The 19,499-nt window shown below is 35.2% G+C and overlaps 1 protein-coding gene across 7 annotated transcripts in view; it reads right to left on the reverse strand.

The window, feature by feature from the left end:
- DMD (dystrophin) overlaps window positions 1-19,499 on the reverse strand; it is a 979,946-nt gene that overhangs the window by 707,031 nt on the left and 253,416 nt on the right. For all 7 annotated transcript variants that reach the window (XM_059839939.1, XM_059839938.1, XM_059839941.1 and 4 more), the window contains 2 exons: window positions 1,798-1,983; window positions 936-1,117 (listed from right to left, as the gene is read on the reverse strand). In XM_059839939.1, coding sequence (XP_059695922.1) covers window positions 936-1,117; window positions 1,798-1,983 — 368 coding nt within the window. The remainder of the gene's footprint in view (window positions 1-935; window positions 1,118-1,797; window positions 1,984-19,499) is intronic.

The following is a 19,499-nucleotide window of genomic DNA, read 5'->3' on the forward strand; positions in this document are numbered from 1 at the left end:
AGGAAACATTCTCAGTACTCAGTAGAAAGCTGAAAAGAAAGCAAATGTTTGGAATTGCTAAGAGCATATTGGAAGAAAGAGAGTTATGTCGTGCAAATGTTGAAAATCACAGTTCTCTTTTTAATGCAATGGGCAAACCCCTCAACTATAAAAGGTAAGGTAGAACTGGAAAAAGCATAAAGAAGAGCAAGATGAATAACTGAATATCTTCAATATGTATTTATGAAGAAAGTAAGAAAATATATACTTTATGTCTGTATCCCATAAACCAAATTACTCCCCTGAAGCACAATCACAAGCTTTTACATTTATGGAATTTCTTATGCCAGATGGTATTCCATAAATAAAAAATTTCAAAATCAGATATAGTAATATTAATAATCTCCAAATATTGTGAACATTTAATAGATTATTTCTCTACTTCTACTTGTAGTTCAACTTTAAACTATAGGCTTTACCCTTTTTAAAATAGTGCAATTTGCCCTCTAATAAAACCATGGCAATATCTCCAAGAAAGCTAAGGTCTTATTTATTCTTTTAATACAGATTTAGTTTTAGAGACCTTAAAATATTCATTTCCCTTTTCCTTTTTTTAACTTTGCAAAGGTTCTCTCCTTTGTAGTTCAATATAGTGCAATACACTGTTTGTTGAAACAACTGGAAAAAGGTGAGGTAAGTGATGCAAATTTTGGTTAAAGTGTTATCTGTGTCCAAGCTGTTGGTAGCTGCTGCTTTATGTGGCTTCAAGGCTCCAAACAAGATGCAAGGTTCGAAATCACTGCACATCAAATTTCAGGTTAAAAGAGATACAAGATGGAGTTTTGTTCACAGTGAAGGAAAATCCCAACTGTTAGTCAAGTTCAGGATTGTTTCAGTCAAAATTAGTTAATTAATTAATAATTTTATGGTGTAATAAAACTTGACCTATTACTTACTTGCTTTGTTTTTCCATACTTGCTACCCTGAGACTTTCCCAACGAGAATTAAGTAGATTCATTTGTTCTTGGACTTCATTCTCTTCCTCATCTGAAAGTTTTCCAGTTGATAGAAGTTGACTTCCAACTTGCAAAACATTACCGACACGTCCTTGGTGAGATGTTAACTCCATCATAAACCCCTGACAATTAAAAAATAAATCAAAAATTCAGTTTTCAGTTGCATTCTTCGAAATGAAAGAACAGAATCCCACCATTTTGCCAATATGATTTTCAATCTTGGTTTTAATTTTTTCAACCCCTCACCAAAACTTGTAACATAAACTGGAAATAAACACTTTGATTTTCTTCAAAGGGTAGAAAATTCTCCAAAGAAGAAAGCTCTTCTTCTGGAGAAGAAGAGGCTGCAGGGTGACTTTACTGATATCTGCAACTACCTGAAAGAAGGTTGCAAAGAGGTGCCTATAGTAACAAATGATAGGATGAAAGAAATTGGCCTTAAGTTGTATCAGAGGATGTTTAGATTGGATTTTAGGAAAAAAACAACTCCACTGTTTATCTCCACTGAATGTTCTCAAACACTGGAATGGGCTTCCAGGGAAGCAGTTGAGTCGCCATCCTTAGATGTGTAGATGCAGCATTTAGATGCATTTAGTGGTGGATTTGGCAGTGTTAGGTGAATGGCTGGACCTGAGGATCTTAAGGGTCTTTTAAAAACTAAACAATTCTATGACTCTATGGCAGAGTCTCCAGTTTACATCCTCTGAATCAAAATTAATGAAAACAAAACAGATCCCCTCCAAAAAATCAAAGAGAATAGAATAAAATAAGTACATTTCAAAATATTAGTATAAACATATACCTCATGGGTGTGAAACTGTTCTTTAACAACTTCTACGTCATTGGATATATCTCCTTGTGCTTGTAATGCATCTTCAGCAGAGAGAAGCCATGTGAGTACTTCTTCTAAAGCAGTTTGGTAGTTTTCAAGATCTCCAGCCCCCATCCGCATGGTGCTAAATTTCTTTTCTTCAACACTTGCTAAAAACTGATCAAAACCACAATTATAAGAGCAATGAAAATGGCACCTGCTTAGAGGGTTCTACAAAGGAATAAATGGAACAACAATGAATTCTGAAAAAAAAAAAAATCAGATGGCTAATACATGGATGTATTTTGTATTTTGCAATACAAAATCAGTTATCTGACCAAGATCAGTTAGGATTGAGGGAAATAAAAAAAAATCTTATATTTAGTTAGATATTTCACACTGTTATTCAAAAGCCCTCTCAAGTGTTCTGAGACACTTGAGGTAATTGTGGTAAAACAATATTTACCACATATTTAGAGAGGTATTTACCACAGAAGCTCATAAAATGATACATGCAAAAAAGTAGCAAGTTACTTTCAGACTAAAGAGAACCTATGAAAAAGATGACATTTTAAAAACCCGAACCAACGAACCTTTACACTACATGCAATGCTAGGCTTGAGCAATCCACAGACACGTATTTTGTGAAAACTGTTCTAGGAAGCTGGAAAAGCTCAAAAACTCATGCGAAATCATAACTTTTTAAAACCAAGCAGAAGTGTGTTACTGTTGATTTCTCTTTTCTGCAAAGGCCAACCTTATCGTTATTTTTTAGAAGCCAAGTCTCTTATGAGAACAGAAATCCCATTTCTGGTCTATTGCTTAAAGTAAAGAGAAATCAACAAGAACTTATTGATTAGTATAACAGTAGAAAATAAGGACAGAAGAGAAGCAAAAAATGAATTTGCTAAAGAAGACACCATCCTATATGTTTTTCTAAAAGTTCTGAACAAGTTTAGCTAGTTTGTCAGGAATTTAGTTTAAAAACAAACTATACATATAAATAAGATTATGCTTCCATAAAAAAAAAAATTACACCAAGGCACTTAATGTTTTTATACTTGGCAAGAATTGTTCCTACTGACAAATTTGTGCCAATAAAATGCTCAAAGCGGCTAATAAAGCCTTTCATTGCAGTTTAGAACTGAAAGTTAAAGTTTATCATTAGAACGACAAGCAGAAACAGAGCAGGCTCTGAGTTGGAAATGACCCAGAGGATCATTGAGCCCAACTCTTATGTGAATGGCCCACATGGGATTAGAGCTCAACCAAGTGAGCTGACTTCAGGGAGTGCAATGCTTGCAATGTAATAATTTAAAATTAAAAATAATAAAAGTAATAATATTAAAAATAATAAAAACAATAATATTAAAAGTAAAAATAATTATAATTGAAAATTTCAATCTTCTCAACAAAAGCTTAATTCAGAATTGAATAGATCAAATAATCACATGAAATTTATGCAGATTCCTAAATAGGTGTTAGGCTAGGTAATAGTCATGACTATCACCACTTGTGTGAGAAACACAAGGGTCAGTAACTGAATCCACATCAGGAAAAGAAGGCTTGGAAATCTGATTAACGTTATAGTGTGGCCTGTGCTTGTTTGTTGTTTTTTCTTTGTTTTGTTTTGGGGCTTTTTTTTTTTTTTTTTTGGTTAAAAGGAAGTACTTTATTCCAGAAAAATAAATACTGAAGTACAGAAAATGGCCAGCATTTATCCCTTCTTAACAAATTCATTTTTGACCTGTGTGTAATTCTAGATTTCAAAAAAGTATACAGTACAATAAGAAATTGAACCCAACCATATCACATTTCTGCAGCAAGATAAATTTTTTTCTACTGTGAGAAGGGATAACTTGATCACCACTTTTCAAAGGTAATATTTTTTTTTATTTTCCGTAGCAATACTTCATGGTATATATCCATATCTATTACAGTGTAAAAAAATGCTTTGATAGTTGACTGAAGTTAGGGATATCATGTCAGTAGGGATCTGTGATAATCTATGCTATCTGAATTTGTTTGAAAATTCTTCATCTGAAAATCCTTCTTTCTCTAGATCAGACACCCAATTGTCTCATGTATGCCAAGTGTTTAACTAAGAACCCCCAAGAACACCTTGTATGAGGAACAGCTACTAAGCATAATTTTTCTTATGATCTGGACTTTCTCTGCTTTCTCTCATGCTAACATAAATAATATACAGAAGAACACTGAAAAATCTTGGAATCATGACCTATGAAAAAAAATAGTGCCTAGACTAACTTCAGAGATGCTTTAACATCTCTCAAAGAAATATAAAAAACAAAAATATTCTAATAAAAATAGAAACAAAAAGAGTTTCTACACACATATTTCAAATTGTGTTCTCAATCAAAAAAAAAAGAAAAAAAGAAGAAAACAAAAGAAGAAAAAAAAAGGGAAAAAAGTCTATTTTCTGACATAAGTGAAACAGAAAAAGACTAGAAGAAAAATACATAAGTATAGAATTCTGAAATTGCAACACTGTAAAATGTCTTCAAGGATAAAAAACACTCCTTGGAGGCAACTCCAGTTTTCTGACTTGTCAAAAATACATATAAACACTGCTATATCTCATTTCTACTACTTCTGTCAGTGTTTTCTCTCCAAAAGATAACTGGCCATCCTTGTTTATCTTGCATATTGAATGAAACACAGGTATCAAATCAGTGGAATTAGCTGTAAATGGAACATGAAACACTTGGAAGGGGGAACTACTGACCTAACGCTTACGGCACACTCCTTGTATTAAACCAAAACCAAAGTAGTGTTTCAAAAATTATTATACCAATTATTCATCCCTTAATAAACCCCAAATTTAAGTGTGCAGATCCTACAGCACTAACAATATTCCCAAAATGAAATAATCCACATAAGACAAACAAGAATGGAAACCTCTGATACCTATAAATCATATTGGTAGGCAACCAAACAGCACAACATGTGAGTGTTCTTATTTATGAATTTATATGAAATCTCTTTGAAATTCCTAAGAAAGTAAGAAAAAACAGACTTTTAGGGTGTTACATATACTACACAGATAGGACAGTTAATTATATGAATATCTGATATCAATTGTGATGGCTGTTTCTAATGATATTTTTTAAGAGAATGAAAAACAATGACGACAGGTTGAAGTCAAATTGTTATAGCCATATAATGCTAGGAAGGCTATTCTTAGGAAAAAAAGCTGCCTAAATATGTGTTGCAGCCTGAATTGCTGTTAGTAAAGTCCAGGGTAAGGAAGCAAAAAGGGCCTTTGCATAATATCCACAGATGTTTTATTCAGCCACGTGGCGAGGTGATTAGGTCCCCAGCACCACACAAGGAGGGTCTGAGTTTATCAGTTTCTGAGGGGCCTGGGGATGACCCTGCTCTTGGGCAGCACAAAGATGAGGGCCAGTCAGGGAATAGGGAGAGAGCGGCTCAGGGACACAGGAGCAGACATAGGAACAGGGGAAGGAGCCAATGGGGTCTTAGCAGCTTTTTGAGGAAAGTTTCTTGTGTCTTCCTAAACCAGGGAAAGCCCCCCCTACCCCCCACCCCGGTCTCCACAAATATGAACACAGTTTCATTCTTAAATCAAAACCTATTCATAATAAAGTATGTCATGAGCATGCAACACAAACTTGTTTGTCTGCAGTTAAAGCAAAGCAGAATAATTTACTGAATAAAAACTTCAACAAGATCTCATTGTGGTGGTGCATCCCTCCCTCCTCCATGGGCTGCACAATCATCTCAGAAATACACGTGAGCCTTGGCCTTGAGCTCATCACAAATACTGTCTGTTCCCATGAAATTATGCTGGCTAACAAGCCAACTGTTTCTTAATCAAGTCTTGGAAACTCATTTTTCTTGCCCAAACTAATGAAATAACTTGAGCAGAACAGTTTTGTTATCCAAACTTTAAGGAAATTTACTGACCCAAATTATGGCAAAGATGGAAAGTTACTACGACTAAAGCCAATTGTCTTGTGACCCTGGAAGCAGGAGTCCTTAATTAAAACCTGTTGAGCTCTCCAGGACCACAGCAGGACGTGGACAGCAACCTCCCTCTTTGGGCAAGCCCTCCCAGAGCCAGTGAACTCTCAAGTTTGCTACACTTGGGAGAGTGCTGACCAACACCAGAGAAAATGACATGAGAAATTCAGATGCTTAATGAACACTGCAGCACATGTAGCTAAGAATCAGTCAGGCAGTCATCTCCCAGACTGTTTTGAAAAATAATCAGACATTTTGCATGTAACAATCTTGGTTGTTCTTATGGACTGATGTAAAAAGAAAGAAAAAAAATGCTCTAGAGGACCCATATGTTGTCCTCTAGACATTTCATTTTTTTTTCTTTTGTTTTCTGTTGCACATAGGCGAATTATACCTAGATAAAACAATGGGAGTTTAATCTCTGTACACCTCACCATTCTCTGCTTGGGTGTGGGGGCTGAAAGACCCCAGGGACTCTGAAGATTTAATTTGAAATATAGTAAGGGAAAGTAAAAATCCTCTGACCATCAGAAGCTTGAAGAAAATTAGCTATTCCTGAAAAATGTAATAATTATTTCACAGAATTTAAACCATGAGCTTGTCGCTCCTCCAAGGTGACAAAATGTTCCTCACCTGTTATTGCACTATTTTCTTAAAGGGAGGAGAAGGATTAGTTGTGTGTTAGCAAATTCTCCAAGAATGTTTCTATTAATACATAAAGACTGATTCTGAGTTTTAGAAATTAGTTGGGTGGCTTTAAAAAGTAGTTTTACAGGAAATCTTTAGAGTTCATTGGAGTACTCTTATTTATATTAAGTATTTCCTTCCTTCAGAAACTGCCTGTCCCACTGTTAAAGATAAATGATATGGCTCTGGACATTTAGAGCTTTTAAACTCAAAGACATAAAATTCTAAAGAAACATTTTTTTATTAAAGACCAATTTCAGTTCAGAGTATCTTTCTCATTTTCAACACCCCCTTGCAGGATTACAGCCTCAGAAAATAGTCCACATTATTCACTCTCAAACTATGCCTCCTATCACCTAAGAATGAAACCACTGCTTATTCTTTTGGTTCCTCCAACTTTCTCATTACAACATCTATTTTATATGTCTTTGTATTTCAAAATTATGACTGTTAAATGATAAAATGGTCTCTTCAATAATCAAGATTGTTTTCTCAACAGATGAGTCCAGACAGAATAGTTCAATCATTTCTAGTAATAAACTTAAAAGATAAATTGGTTCAGACCACTTGTAATTATGATGTTAACAATTTCCTTGTTCTAAATGAGGCTAGTACTTCCATTTTATTAAGTATTTTAAAAATATCATTGTAAAAGAATCTAGAGTAAGAAAGGTGGGGTTTTTTTGTTTGATTTCTTTGTTTGTTTTTTGGGGGTTTTGGGGTTTTTATTTAGTTTTGGTTTTGTTTTTTTTTCCCTAGTTGCCTGAAAATCCACAAAGGTTTGTTCTTATGATAAATCTGAAAAATTGTAGGTTTTGCTTGTTCAATTGAGACAAGTTACATTTTTAGTGCTTGATTTTCTCTGTGGCTCTGTTTCTACTGCATATGTTTCCACCTGGATGAATTGACCTGTCCTTGCAACTGCAGTTTGAGATGCAGCAGATTATTAGGTCATTAAAAATCAATGGAGCTTAGGCAATGTATATGCTGAGGAGAAAAGGCAGAGCCAGGCAGTATTGATGAAAGTAAATTCATTACAAAGGAAGGAAAAGGTTGGAACTATTGACAGGGAAGCGGTAAAAGAAAATGAATTTCTTCAACTACTCTACACGGGTACAGCTGGTACAAAAAAAGACTGAAAGAGACAAAGAACTTATTGGCATTAAAGCAAAACATTGCACCTTGGGGACTCAAGTGTAGAAGTTAGCTTAAGACAACTTAAAGACAGCAAAAAAAAAACTGCGATCAACTGGCTTGGGGAAGAGATTAAGACTGGGAACTGTGAGGACAGGTAAGGAGGTGCTCAGACTTAAGAGACAGGAATCAAGGCTGCCACCAGCTGCCCATAATGATCAAACATTCTAGAAAGTGAAAAACTTTTTTTTTTTCATTTTGCAAACATGGTCAAGTGAGTCAGTGCTTTGTTGAAAGATTTTCCCCTTAGCTTGCTTTCTTCAACACACTTCAAAAAATATCAAATCAGGTTTCGCTTAGTAGCTACTTGACTCAAAGTGTAGCAAAACCTACTGCTTTTATAAAGTCTCCAGGGAAAATTTTCAGCCCATGTTTATTTAAGGATTTTAATTTTGTTGAGTTTTGCTGCTCATAAAATGTATTTCTGTTTGTAGCATTGCTGATTTCAAGACATCAGCATTTGCCTCTCTAAGGAAAGCACTTCCTATTCAAGCTATTAAGAACCATGGCTCTGACCATTCACTCACTGACTGTGACTGAATGGAATTACTTTCACCATAAACCTACAATAAAATTATGATTTCTTCCTGTTGAAAGGGCTTGTCCAACCACCATTCTTCAAACCTTCCCTTTCCCGATGAAAGACCTGGGCACATTTTAAAGGGAAGTATATTTCAGGCTCTGTCATGTCACACAGTAGACTGTGAGATCATTTGGCCTCTACATAATACATAAATAAGATTCTACTCTACATAAAGAAAGGTGAAATTTTCACCTCAGGATAAGTTTTCAGTATTAACTAATGATTCTTCTCAGAACTCTCCAAGAGTGAATAGTAACTGGGTCCTGATAAAATCCTACAGGTCAGGAAGGCTGGGACCTTTTCCCAGCAGTGCTACCAACAACGAAGCTCCAGATCATCACATTCAGCTTATTTGAGAAATTCCCAGAGTGTTTTGTGCTGTCACATACACCCAAACAAAAATGGAAAAGGTAATTTTATCCACTAATGATGATGAGACCACTTTAAAATTTGAATTATAGCCACAGAATAATTCAGTAGCATGAAAAATGCACAAGATTGAATAGACATTGGCCATGCTTATTTAATTTTAATTTTTAAAAGGCAAATTCTCAATGTTGTAATGACTAAAGTAGCATCCACTTTGAAGGAGTATGCTCTGATAAAGACATTCTAAAGGTCTTTAAAGATCTTGAACACCACTTCTAACTTAAACCATTCTATGAAATGTTCTATGTTCTAAATTGTATTCTCAAAACCTCCAAGTGGAGAAAAACTATTAAACATATAAACAGGAAAACTGAATGGAAAGTGGTGAATTATTTCTTAGCTAAGAGAAATGCAAATGGATTTTCCAAAAATGTACTGAATTTTTTTTTAGCGTGTTCTCCAGAGATTGAGATAGAAATATAGACTGCACCCCATTTCTCTCTGGCAACAGAGAAATCAAGAAACTAATATCAAAAGGTATCCTGCTAAAATACAAATGGAGATTTCAAGATTAAGATTACAGAAATGCAGGCCAAAAGCAAAAAGTGGGGGAAAAAAAAAATCTAGGGTTTTTTTTTGTTTGTTTGTTTTTTTCACATATATTTTATAGTGAATTCTACAGCCTTACAGTTCAAAAAACCTGTGAAATTGTATAAATGTGGTTCTATCATTCTGGAAGAAAAAGCAGCTTTTTCTTTTCAGCATCCCATTTAGTTGTTATTTCTTCCTTTTCTTTCTCCCTATTCTCTCTCTGCTATTGCTGTCAGCAAAATCTTTGTTATCCCATAGCACGAAAGACCTTCCCAATTTCTCAATAAAAATATTTAACTTCAAAACTCTTTTTATATTTTCACATAGTGCAATATCAAAATGCCTTCAAAAGCATCCACAGCCTCAGCAATTAACTTCAACAAGATACATCTCTAAGATAATTTTTTATTTTGAGAAATAAAGATTCTGAGGCAAGAGCCAATTAGTGGATATACTCTACAGTTTCTGTGAAGCTGAAGTTGAGGTCCTGGAGATTTCAGAGTATTCAACAATATGTGTTGAATTGTGCTATTAGAGTTGGAAGGAATTAATAAAATAGGTTGTTTTGCAATGTCAACTAAAATCTCAGTAGTGAAATTTGCTTGAATAAGCTGAATATCCCATTCATGGCTCTTATGCAGTTTATCCATTTTATATTTAAACTCTCCCAAAATGTGTTTTAGTTTCTATTAAAGAGGTTTTCCTTCTTCAATGGAAACCACTGCAGTGAATATATTTTCAATTTAAAATTAAAAGCCAACCAAAAGGCTGTTACATAAAATGATCAAGTAATTTAATATTTGGGTTTTTTTAAATAATTTTGTAGTGTAACTACCTTTCTTGTAGCTACATGCTCTGAATAATAAATCAAAAGCTGTGAATCAGTCAAAATTATAACAAGTCATCTCACAATGGGGTTTTTCTCCTCTTCTGAATGCAGAGCTTCAGGTTTATAAATTGGGTATTAATATAGAAAACACTAAAATACTTCCAAAAGATAAGAATGGGAACTATGAAGAAGTCCTCTGGAATACTGAAAGCTTTATAAAAAAAGTTTTTAAATGCTTACAGAGAGCAGTAACTGAGAAGACCAGGACAAAAATCCACTGAGGACTTTTAAATAAGATGTCATCTCCAGGTCAAGAAATTTCTGAGCACAAATCAGTGGAGAATGAATAAGTGAGAATACTCAGAAGTAGTCAGATCCAATTACTAAAGAGGTGGGCATGAACCAGGGAGTTACAAGCTTCTAAATTGCCATTATAGAGACAATGTACAAATAATATGTATTTTTTTTTTAACTTTCCAAATTACTTGCAAAAAGTTCTTATAACTACTTCCATAAGAAATTGCTACTGTTTTCAAGTAATCACTTTGATTTTTTGGGGGGAAAATTCCATTTTGTACTCATTAAAACATATATCTGTTTTTAAAAGATTGATGCCTCACTACGTCACCCACAGTTTACTTAAACTACTGTTTCTGCTCTAATGACATCACTGTCCAACACCTAAAATTTCCTTTTTAATTTTTAAGACTTATTTAGAACATCAAAATATATCTACTATTTCTTTGCTACACCTTAATCAAGTTCTAACAAAATAAATGCCTTCTGTACAAACACCATGTTGCTCCATACAATTTTTATATTTTTGAAGTCCTTAGTTTTGCTATGTGCTATTATTCTTTCGTGACTGGAATTTTTAAATGAATTTTCAACATCTAAAAAATTGTATGTTACCCTCCACCCCAAATCTATTTTTTTTATAAAAGGTATTGTTTATTCCCCTTTTTCCCTTAGCCCACTGATTACCACAGTCTAACATATCTGTATTAATATTATCGATTAAAATAAATATAAATGTTAGAAAAATATAAAGCAAAATTATTTAATACAACAGTATATTGAGACAGATATCTTTACTGTAGGAAATAAACATGTAAAATCTAAGAATATTTTCTTTTCTATACTTGGATCTAAAATCTGTACATGCAGACTAAAACTAAAAAATACACTTTGAAGTATTTTAGAGGGAGAGTCTTCTACACAAGCATTACAAAGCACAGCTTCTATTGTATCAAAGTCATTGAGGGAAAGAAAGATATCTGGACTTTCATGATCAGTAGAGCTCAGCAATCTGCCCTTCCAAAGGCCACTGCTTCAGGCAAACATGCAGATCTCCCTGCCATACAAACGTGAACTAACAAAAAACCACAGCATTCCTACAGACCCTGAAAACAGACACCTCTAATGATATGGTTAAATACAACAGGCAGAAGGAAAAATGGTTACCCACTATCCTACAGAGCAATGTTCTGGCCATTCCAGAAACAGAAAGTTTCATTGGCTCTGCATGGGAATGGGGTATTAATTGTCCCTTCACTTCTCAAAATCAATAAATCCATTTCTAACACACCAAAAATATGTTAGATTTTACAATAAAGAGTATTACATGCACCTGGGGGGGCACAAGAGTTTTCTCCACAGAGGTCTTAACACTTTCTACAGGAGTAAAACACAAAGCTATTTCCTCAAAGTTACAGCTACACTTGGGCACAGGTATTTTAAGGGCACAAAAATATCCTGCACAGATTTTTTTAAAGCTATCTTAATTAAAAACACTCATTGGTTTTATTTTATCTGTATAGAATTCAGTCATGGGATGGTGTAAGACAGAACAGGAAATTTAGAAGTATTGTAATTAAAACTCAATGACTTTTAATTGGAAAATAAACCCCTTAATGTTTCATAATATTCATCAATGTTTAACCAATGCTGCAGGTAATTCTCTGAAAGCCATTGCATGTTAAAGTGAGTGTATCCTGTCACACTGCACAGAAAGTCAGACAGAGAAAGGATGAACTGTTGGGGCACCCATTGATGACAGCCAACAAAGGCATTGAGAACAAGGAGGTTCTAAACTAAACTTTCTCTCCTATTCCTGAGTAAAGGAATAAAATGCACTGCTGCTGCAGCATCAATATTACAGGATTTCTTTGGAATTGGGGGTTTGGGGTTTTTTCTCATGATGTTAATAATTCTCAACAGGACACACGAAAAAATTATTAGATTAGAATATAACCAGACAATCTCATCTTTGATTTCTTTTTAACTTTACTAATGTCAAATCTAGATAAATTATTAAGTAAGAAAAAATCTTAATAAACTAAGTTTTAAAATAAAGTTATGCTATCTAAAATGATGAAGCAAGACTTCATACTATTGAGAAGTTCACATGCTATGCAGAGATGAGCAAAATTTTAACAATAATGCTGTTTGTAATGATGCTATAATTTTGTCTCTAAAAAATTAGTTTAAATTGCTTTTATGTCTTAAACTTTCCTGTTGATTTGAGAAGTTTTTCAAAAGATATGAGTTCTATATATATATATATTTTGCATTTCAGAGGTTTTCATATGTGTAATGAAAGAGTGCAAAGAGTTAATTGCTTTCTTTCTGAATCTCAGACTAAATTTACTTTTTTTTGCGTGCTTTAAGTGAAACGCCGTTTTTAAGTGTTTGAAATGGGTATGCCTAAGTACTTCAAATTGTACAAATCCTCAAATTACTTCAATTTCACTCCTCAGATTAGGAAAACATGAACACCAGTCTGTTTGCCAGTAAGGATTTTCATTAACATTTTCTACCATGTTTTACCTAGCCCTTCCTTTGCATCAAATCCACTGCTGAAACAAGCCATTCTGCACTGTTGCCTAAACTCTACAGGCCACAAGGGGGATTCAAATTCACTAATTTACTATTTTACACATTATGGATATAAAAAAGATAAAATGTTCACAGTAAATGAATCTGTGTCCTTATTTGCTGTATCTACATCCATCTTTAATAAACCTTACACATGAACTTTATGCTCAAGAGACTAAGTGGCACAAAAGTACTTAAAAGAATATTTTTAAATGCTATACATCCTATATATCTTATTGTGGGCCTTGATCATTAAGCTATTTAAAAACCATAGAAAAGAGAATTCTTTTAAAAATGAGAGGCAAAAACACTTGAAACTGCAAAGTTCAGTGAAATTAAGCGAATCCTCTCACTCATATTAACAAAGTTTTAAATTTAGCAAGACCAGATTTTCAGTACAGGTTCGAACTTTGAAAACAGACTTTTCTAAAAAAGTAACAGCTGTATCACTATTCAAATTTGAAATTAAGAAACACTTGTTAAGTGTGCTTTTCAAAAAAAAAACAAAGCCAAAACAAAACAGATGAAACGTAAAGTAGCACTGAAGCTAGTTAAAAACACCTAAAGATACCCTGTAAGAAAAAACAGTTTAGGTAAAATTGTGTTCCTGATAGTATGTACAGTTGCTTGTTCAAAAACACATTCACCAATAATGTAATCAGGAAATGACTGGTATAACATTTCCATGTTTCTAATAGGAAAAAAATATTAAAGAAACCTTCCACTTTAATGCAAATCAAGTATAACTATTAGAAAATGGGTTTTTCCTTAAGTATTTTCAACTAGTTATAGCTAAACTCATGACTATGACATTATCAATTCATTCAGTTGCTGGATTCAATCTGAATATACAGCAGATATATTTTATCTAGGAATTTTAACTTTATGAAAAACATGTTACGCTTTCTCATCAGTCAGTAAGGAATACACTAACAGATCACATGGGAAATTCTATGTTACTTTTCCAGTGTCCCTTGTTAAACAAGCTTTACAGCTATTTTAAGGAAAAAATTATAGTTGATAAAGTCTTACATAAAAATAAAGGTTTCTCTCATATGTTTTTTAAGGTCAGTTAAAAGCAAACGTTAAAAAGGGATAGAAAAGTCAAAAGTAAATGATTTTTATGACAAAATAAAGAATTGTCATTACCATTAGAGGTGGGAAAACGCCCACCTTCACTGGTGAATGTGAACAGGAATTTGTACAGAGATTAGAGAACTGTGCAAAGATGTTCGGAGCAGAGGCAGCTGAAAGCCTGAAATGCACTTCTGAGCTCCTGGGCTGATTCCTGCCACTTGCCAGCTACAAGCAGCTGGGACTGGTTGTAAGTTTTGCTAACAAATGGTCTAGACATGGTTTAGCATGCTCTAAATCCTGCCATTACTGAAAAGGCAGAAGACAGAAGCACTCCTGGTGAGGCTCATCATGAGTTGTGTTTCTGCCCAGAGACTGTTTAGACTGGGAAAGCTGCAGTCTCATGGCTATTCAAAGATCACCTGCTGACAAAAAGAAGCATCCTGAAAAGAATTTGTGTCAGGAAAGAGAATGGGATTTGGAAATAAGGTGGAAAAGATGCTGACTAGAAGAAAGATCATGTAGATCAGAGAATTATAGACTATCTCAAATCAGGATGGATTGGTTCCATCTCCCTGCCCCCCACAGGGCTTAATAAACCTAAATTATATGACTGAGAGCAATATCCAGACTCTGCTTGAACCCTTACAGGCTTGGTGCTATGACCATGTCACTGGCCATCCTCTCAGTGAAGAGCCCTGTCTTTATGTCCACTCTGAACTCCCCCTGATGCAGCTTCATAGCATTTCCTCCTGTGCTGCTGCTGGTCAAAAGACAGATGTGTGGAGACAAGTAGCAGGAAATGCCTAAGAATTTTGGGCAGTGATGTCCAACATCTCTAAATGCAAAGCAGTGGCAGAGCTCAACCTGACAGCTGGACCAGCAGCAACCTCTCTGCCCCAGCAGGGAAGTTGGGACCTCATGAGCTCAGCCCTGGGGCAAACCAAATGAATGAGTGTGTGAAACAAAGCAGATTAATAAAAGCTCTGATATATTGGAAACTAGAACCACTACAAGTTATCACTTTACCCATAAGACTACTAACATTTTTGACAACAAAACCTTTTGAAAAAAAAAAATCTACAATAAACCTTCAAGCAAGACAAAACAAAAAACCAAACCAAACAAAAACAAACCACACACACGAAATGAGTTAGAACTGCTGCTGGTGGCTACACACAAAGCAGTGACAGGAAACAACTGTCATCTTGACAGACCTCCAGGCTCAGACAAGAAGCCATCTATTTTTCAGACTGTTATTGAAACTATAAAACATATATAAACACACTTGAAAATGTCTGCTTCATCATTTTTCAAACTGTTCTTTGAACACATGGCATCCAGGAGAGCTCCCTAAGAAATCCAGAAGAGTTGCACTTAGCTTGATTTTTCCATCTCTGTTTTTCCATTTTCTGACCTCTGATGGCAAAGTTTTCTATTAGATTATGCCTAGCCTAAACCCTAGGGGTTTTACTTAGCTCTACAGGAACAGTTCCTAGCTTTCTGAAAGTTCCTATTTAAATAAGAATACCTAGGCTAACACCTGGGACTATTATACTCATTGCCCAAATTATATCAATAATGATCCAATGACTAAATGTGCAGATAATTCAGTATTTCTGAAGTTTCCTGAATTCTACTTTAAGTTATGCCATAAATCCCTCCAAATGCTGACACAACGGGATATTTTCTGTGATAAGCATCTTACATTAGAAATACTACCAAAAAGTTGGAACTAAACTTCTATTTGGCTGTATTTAACTGTCCTCTGATGACTCTCCAAAAGAGGACTATACCATAAGGTAAACAGGACAGTATTTAGATCACAGCCTCTAAGTAAAAGAAATATCTGGTTTAGTACAAAGGAGAGCAATAAAGCAGTCCTGTGATGCTGCACCACTAAGTTCTGTGGCACAGATGAATCCTGAAGAGTCCCAGAAAGGAGGTCTCACAGCAGTTTTAAAGAAGTTAAATTGTTGGCAGGAGACCAAGAGTGAGGCAAATTAAGGGTCTAGAAAACCACCATTCTCAAGGGCAAGACTGCCAGAAGGATTCTGTGCTGTGGGAATAAATTCAACTTAATTTTATAAGGAGCTTTTAAAGACTTCTCGAGTTAATTATTATAGTTATGAACTGACTGACAAAGTGCCATAGAGAAACTGGGTAAAATTCACATTAAAACCCAAGAAAACTCCATTACAATACTTCTGTAAAACACAAGTAATGTCCTGATGGTTAGGAAATTCTCACAAACTAATAATGACAAGGTTGAAGCCTGAGGTGAAGCCCCTAATTCTTAGAACCCAACTCACATCATCATGTGCCAGCAAATACAGTCCCTAGTTACCACTGCTTCATGTCAAATAATTTCAATTGAAATACACTGAAACTTGTCAGTTTAAAGGTTAAACAGTAATCCTACACACAAACTGTTTTTCGTACAATGTGGAATGAACAAAACACTACTCCTGCTAAAAGAGCAACAATCAACAATCATAGAGATCAATGGGCTTGATTTTGAATAGATAATTTAAGGCAGCCAAACTCAGAGGCTCACCTGTCTTACAGGACCTATCAGAAGCTTATTTACAGATGTACCAGTGTCAAAAAACTCACAGATTTTGTTGATCCCCATTTTTTTCAATGCTTATATTTTCAGCACTGTTTTTTCAATAGGATTAGAGGTTGCCCTCACTCATTTTGCAGGTGACACCGAGTTGGGTTGGCATAATGATCTGCTGGAGAGTGGAAAGCCTTGCAGAGGGATCTGGACAGGCTGACTGATGGCCAGTTGCATGAGGTTTAACAGGCCAAAGTGGCAAGTTCTGCACCTGGGTCACAACAACCCTGGGGAAGTTGTGAGGCTTGGGAAAGAGTGGCTGGAAATCTTCCTAGAAGAAAAGGACCTGGGAATGTTGGTCAACAGCAGCTGGACATGATCCAGGTGTGCCCAGGGGGCCAGGAAGGCCAAAGGCACCTGGCCTGGATCAGCAATAGCATGGCAGCAGAACCAGGGCAGGGATTGTCCCCTGTACTCGGCACTGGTGAGGGCACACCTCAAATCCTGTGTCCAGTTTTGGGCCCTCACTACAGGAAAGGCATTGAGGGGCTGGAGTGAGTCCAGAGAAGGGCAGCAGAGCTGGGGAAGGGTCTGGAGCACAGGTCTGATGAGGAGCAGCTGAGGGAGCTGGGGGTGTTTGGCCTGGAGAAAAGGAGGCTTGGGGGAAAACTTGGGGGCCTTATTGCTTTCTACAACAGTTTGAAGAGAGAGTTTGTAGTAAGGTGGAGGTTGGCCTCTTCTCCCACATAACAAGTGATAGAAGAGGAGGAAATGGCTTCAAGTCGTGCCAGGAGAGCTTCAGACTGGACATTGGGAAACAGTTGCTCTAAAGGTTATCAAGCACCAGAACAGTCTGCCTAGAGAAATGGTAGAGTCACCACTCCCAAGTAATTTAAAAGACCTGTAGAACAAGTAAAAATGAAAGCAGTGAGATAGGAGTTTTGCCTGGGATCAATACTAGGAACTGCTCTGATAAACCAAAATAGAAAGTAAACAAAGCATTCTTCTTGGTCAGGTGTTCAGTGAGATAAATCAATAACACAAACCCCAGTGCTTTCATAAATATAAACAGAAGACAATGAGTAATTTTAAATTAGGATTTTGAAATGTCTCAGAAAATTACTTGAGGATACTTTAATTTGTAGGTTAAGCTGGATATTTGTAACTGAAGCCTTATTAAAGGGAACACATACAAGACAAAATACAGACCTGCAAATTCAGGCAAGCCTTCTGTAATTGGCAAGCACTAACTGCCTTCCAAAAATAGTCATAAAAACTGAAAACATAAATATTTTCTGTTGGACCTTTTTTAGTGTTAATTCAGGAAATTCAAGGATTCAGGTTTGAGAAGGAGATTCTTGTCCCAAGATCTTCATGAGTTTATGAAAACTGCCTAAGTAAACAAGGTAAAGGAGGAAAACTTTTATTGAATTTTAGCAGAAAAACTGCTTTTCATGTTACCTCTGGCATTTGAAAATGTTTCACTGGTTCAACCAGAAGTGGTGAAGCACTGACTGAACAAGAAGGCACTGAGTTTGCAGAGCAGGTTTGCAGAGCAATGATTGCCCTTGAATTTGAGAAATGTCACAGTTAAAAAAAGTCAAACTTGTCTGGTCACAATTTGCCCAATGGAAATATTAGGTCTTGCAAGTACCCTCCTGAGTGACAGAGTAAGAATTCAGAAAGGAAGGGTGAATTTGAAGGCAGACAAGTTGTGAAGCTACTAGGAAGAGTGAAGATGAGGAAAGAGAAATGAAGTGAAATGTGACATAAAAGAAAAGACAAGTGTAGAAGATAGAAGAGAAAGAACTTTGACAAATGATGGTGTGAAAGGAAATGTTATTCCTTCTTGCCAATATGGAGCTCAGAGAATCACAATTCATATCTCTTTCAATTTCTGACAACTGACATATGAAGCAAATGCATGCCATGGATCAAAAGCCATATCTGGTCAAATTTGAAGGCTCATGATCAAAATCTTTAAAAAGAGGTCTTATTTAATCATGACTGTTTTGGGGAAATTATAATATTCAAGTCCTATAAGCTGAAATTTTGCAGAGATTGAGAAAAAAAGAATGATTCAATGATTTTAACACAAGACCAAAATACTTTGTGAAAATTGCTTTTCTATGACAGAACCAAAAATACCATGGAAACTGGCAGGCAACAGTCAACTAAATCTAATAAATTTTTCTTTGGTAGCTAGATGGAAATAAGAGTCACCTTATTAAACTTTACAAAATCCAAGAGAAAAAACAAGTTGAATTTCTCCTGATTTCTTTATTGCCATCCCCTAGAGAATTAGATTTTCCTGAAAAGCTTAAGGCAGCTGCATTATTTATAATGGTATCCAAAAATCATAATATAGCTGGTAGAAAATTGAAATGCTACTAACAAATGAAAAGGAATTAATATTTTTTTATTTAGTTAAAATAGATGGGATTAAGTTATACCAGCCCTATGTATCTGGAGAAAAAATTATGAGCCACTATTTAACCAGCAATTTAAACTTAGTTTAAAAGGTAGACAATAGCTCTTCTTTAAGAAATACACAGCCAAAGAAGGCAAAAAAATAACCACTAAGAAATCCATGTATCGATTTGGGATATTAATTACTATATATATAACTCAGGTTTATCTTGATTATAATGAGAATTCGCCTGGTGGTTTTCTCAAAGGAATCTTAAGTAAATGCTTTCTATTTGTTAAAATCTGTTGTGGCTGTAGCATAATTTAGCTCAGATTCTGGTTAAGTGTTCAGCTCCTGCCACATTGGTAGAATTATAATATATTGCATTAATTCTTGCATCAAAGTGTAGTAGATGAAGCTTCCAAATTCAAAAAGAAAAGATCTGAAAACTGGAATGCAAGATGAGGACTGGATAGCCAAATTATATCTTAGTAAATTTCAGCAACCATGCTTT

The sequence above is a fragment of the Haemorhous mexicanus genome, chromosome 2, assembly GCF_027477595.1.
Source record: "Haemorhous mexicanus isolate bHaeMex1 chromosome 2, bHaeMex1.pri, whole genome shotgun sequence".
In the NCBI taxonomy this organism is placed as follows: domain Eukaryota; kingdom Metazoa; phylum Chordata; class Aves; order Passeriformes; family Fringillidae; genus Haemorhous; species Haemorhous mexicanus.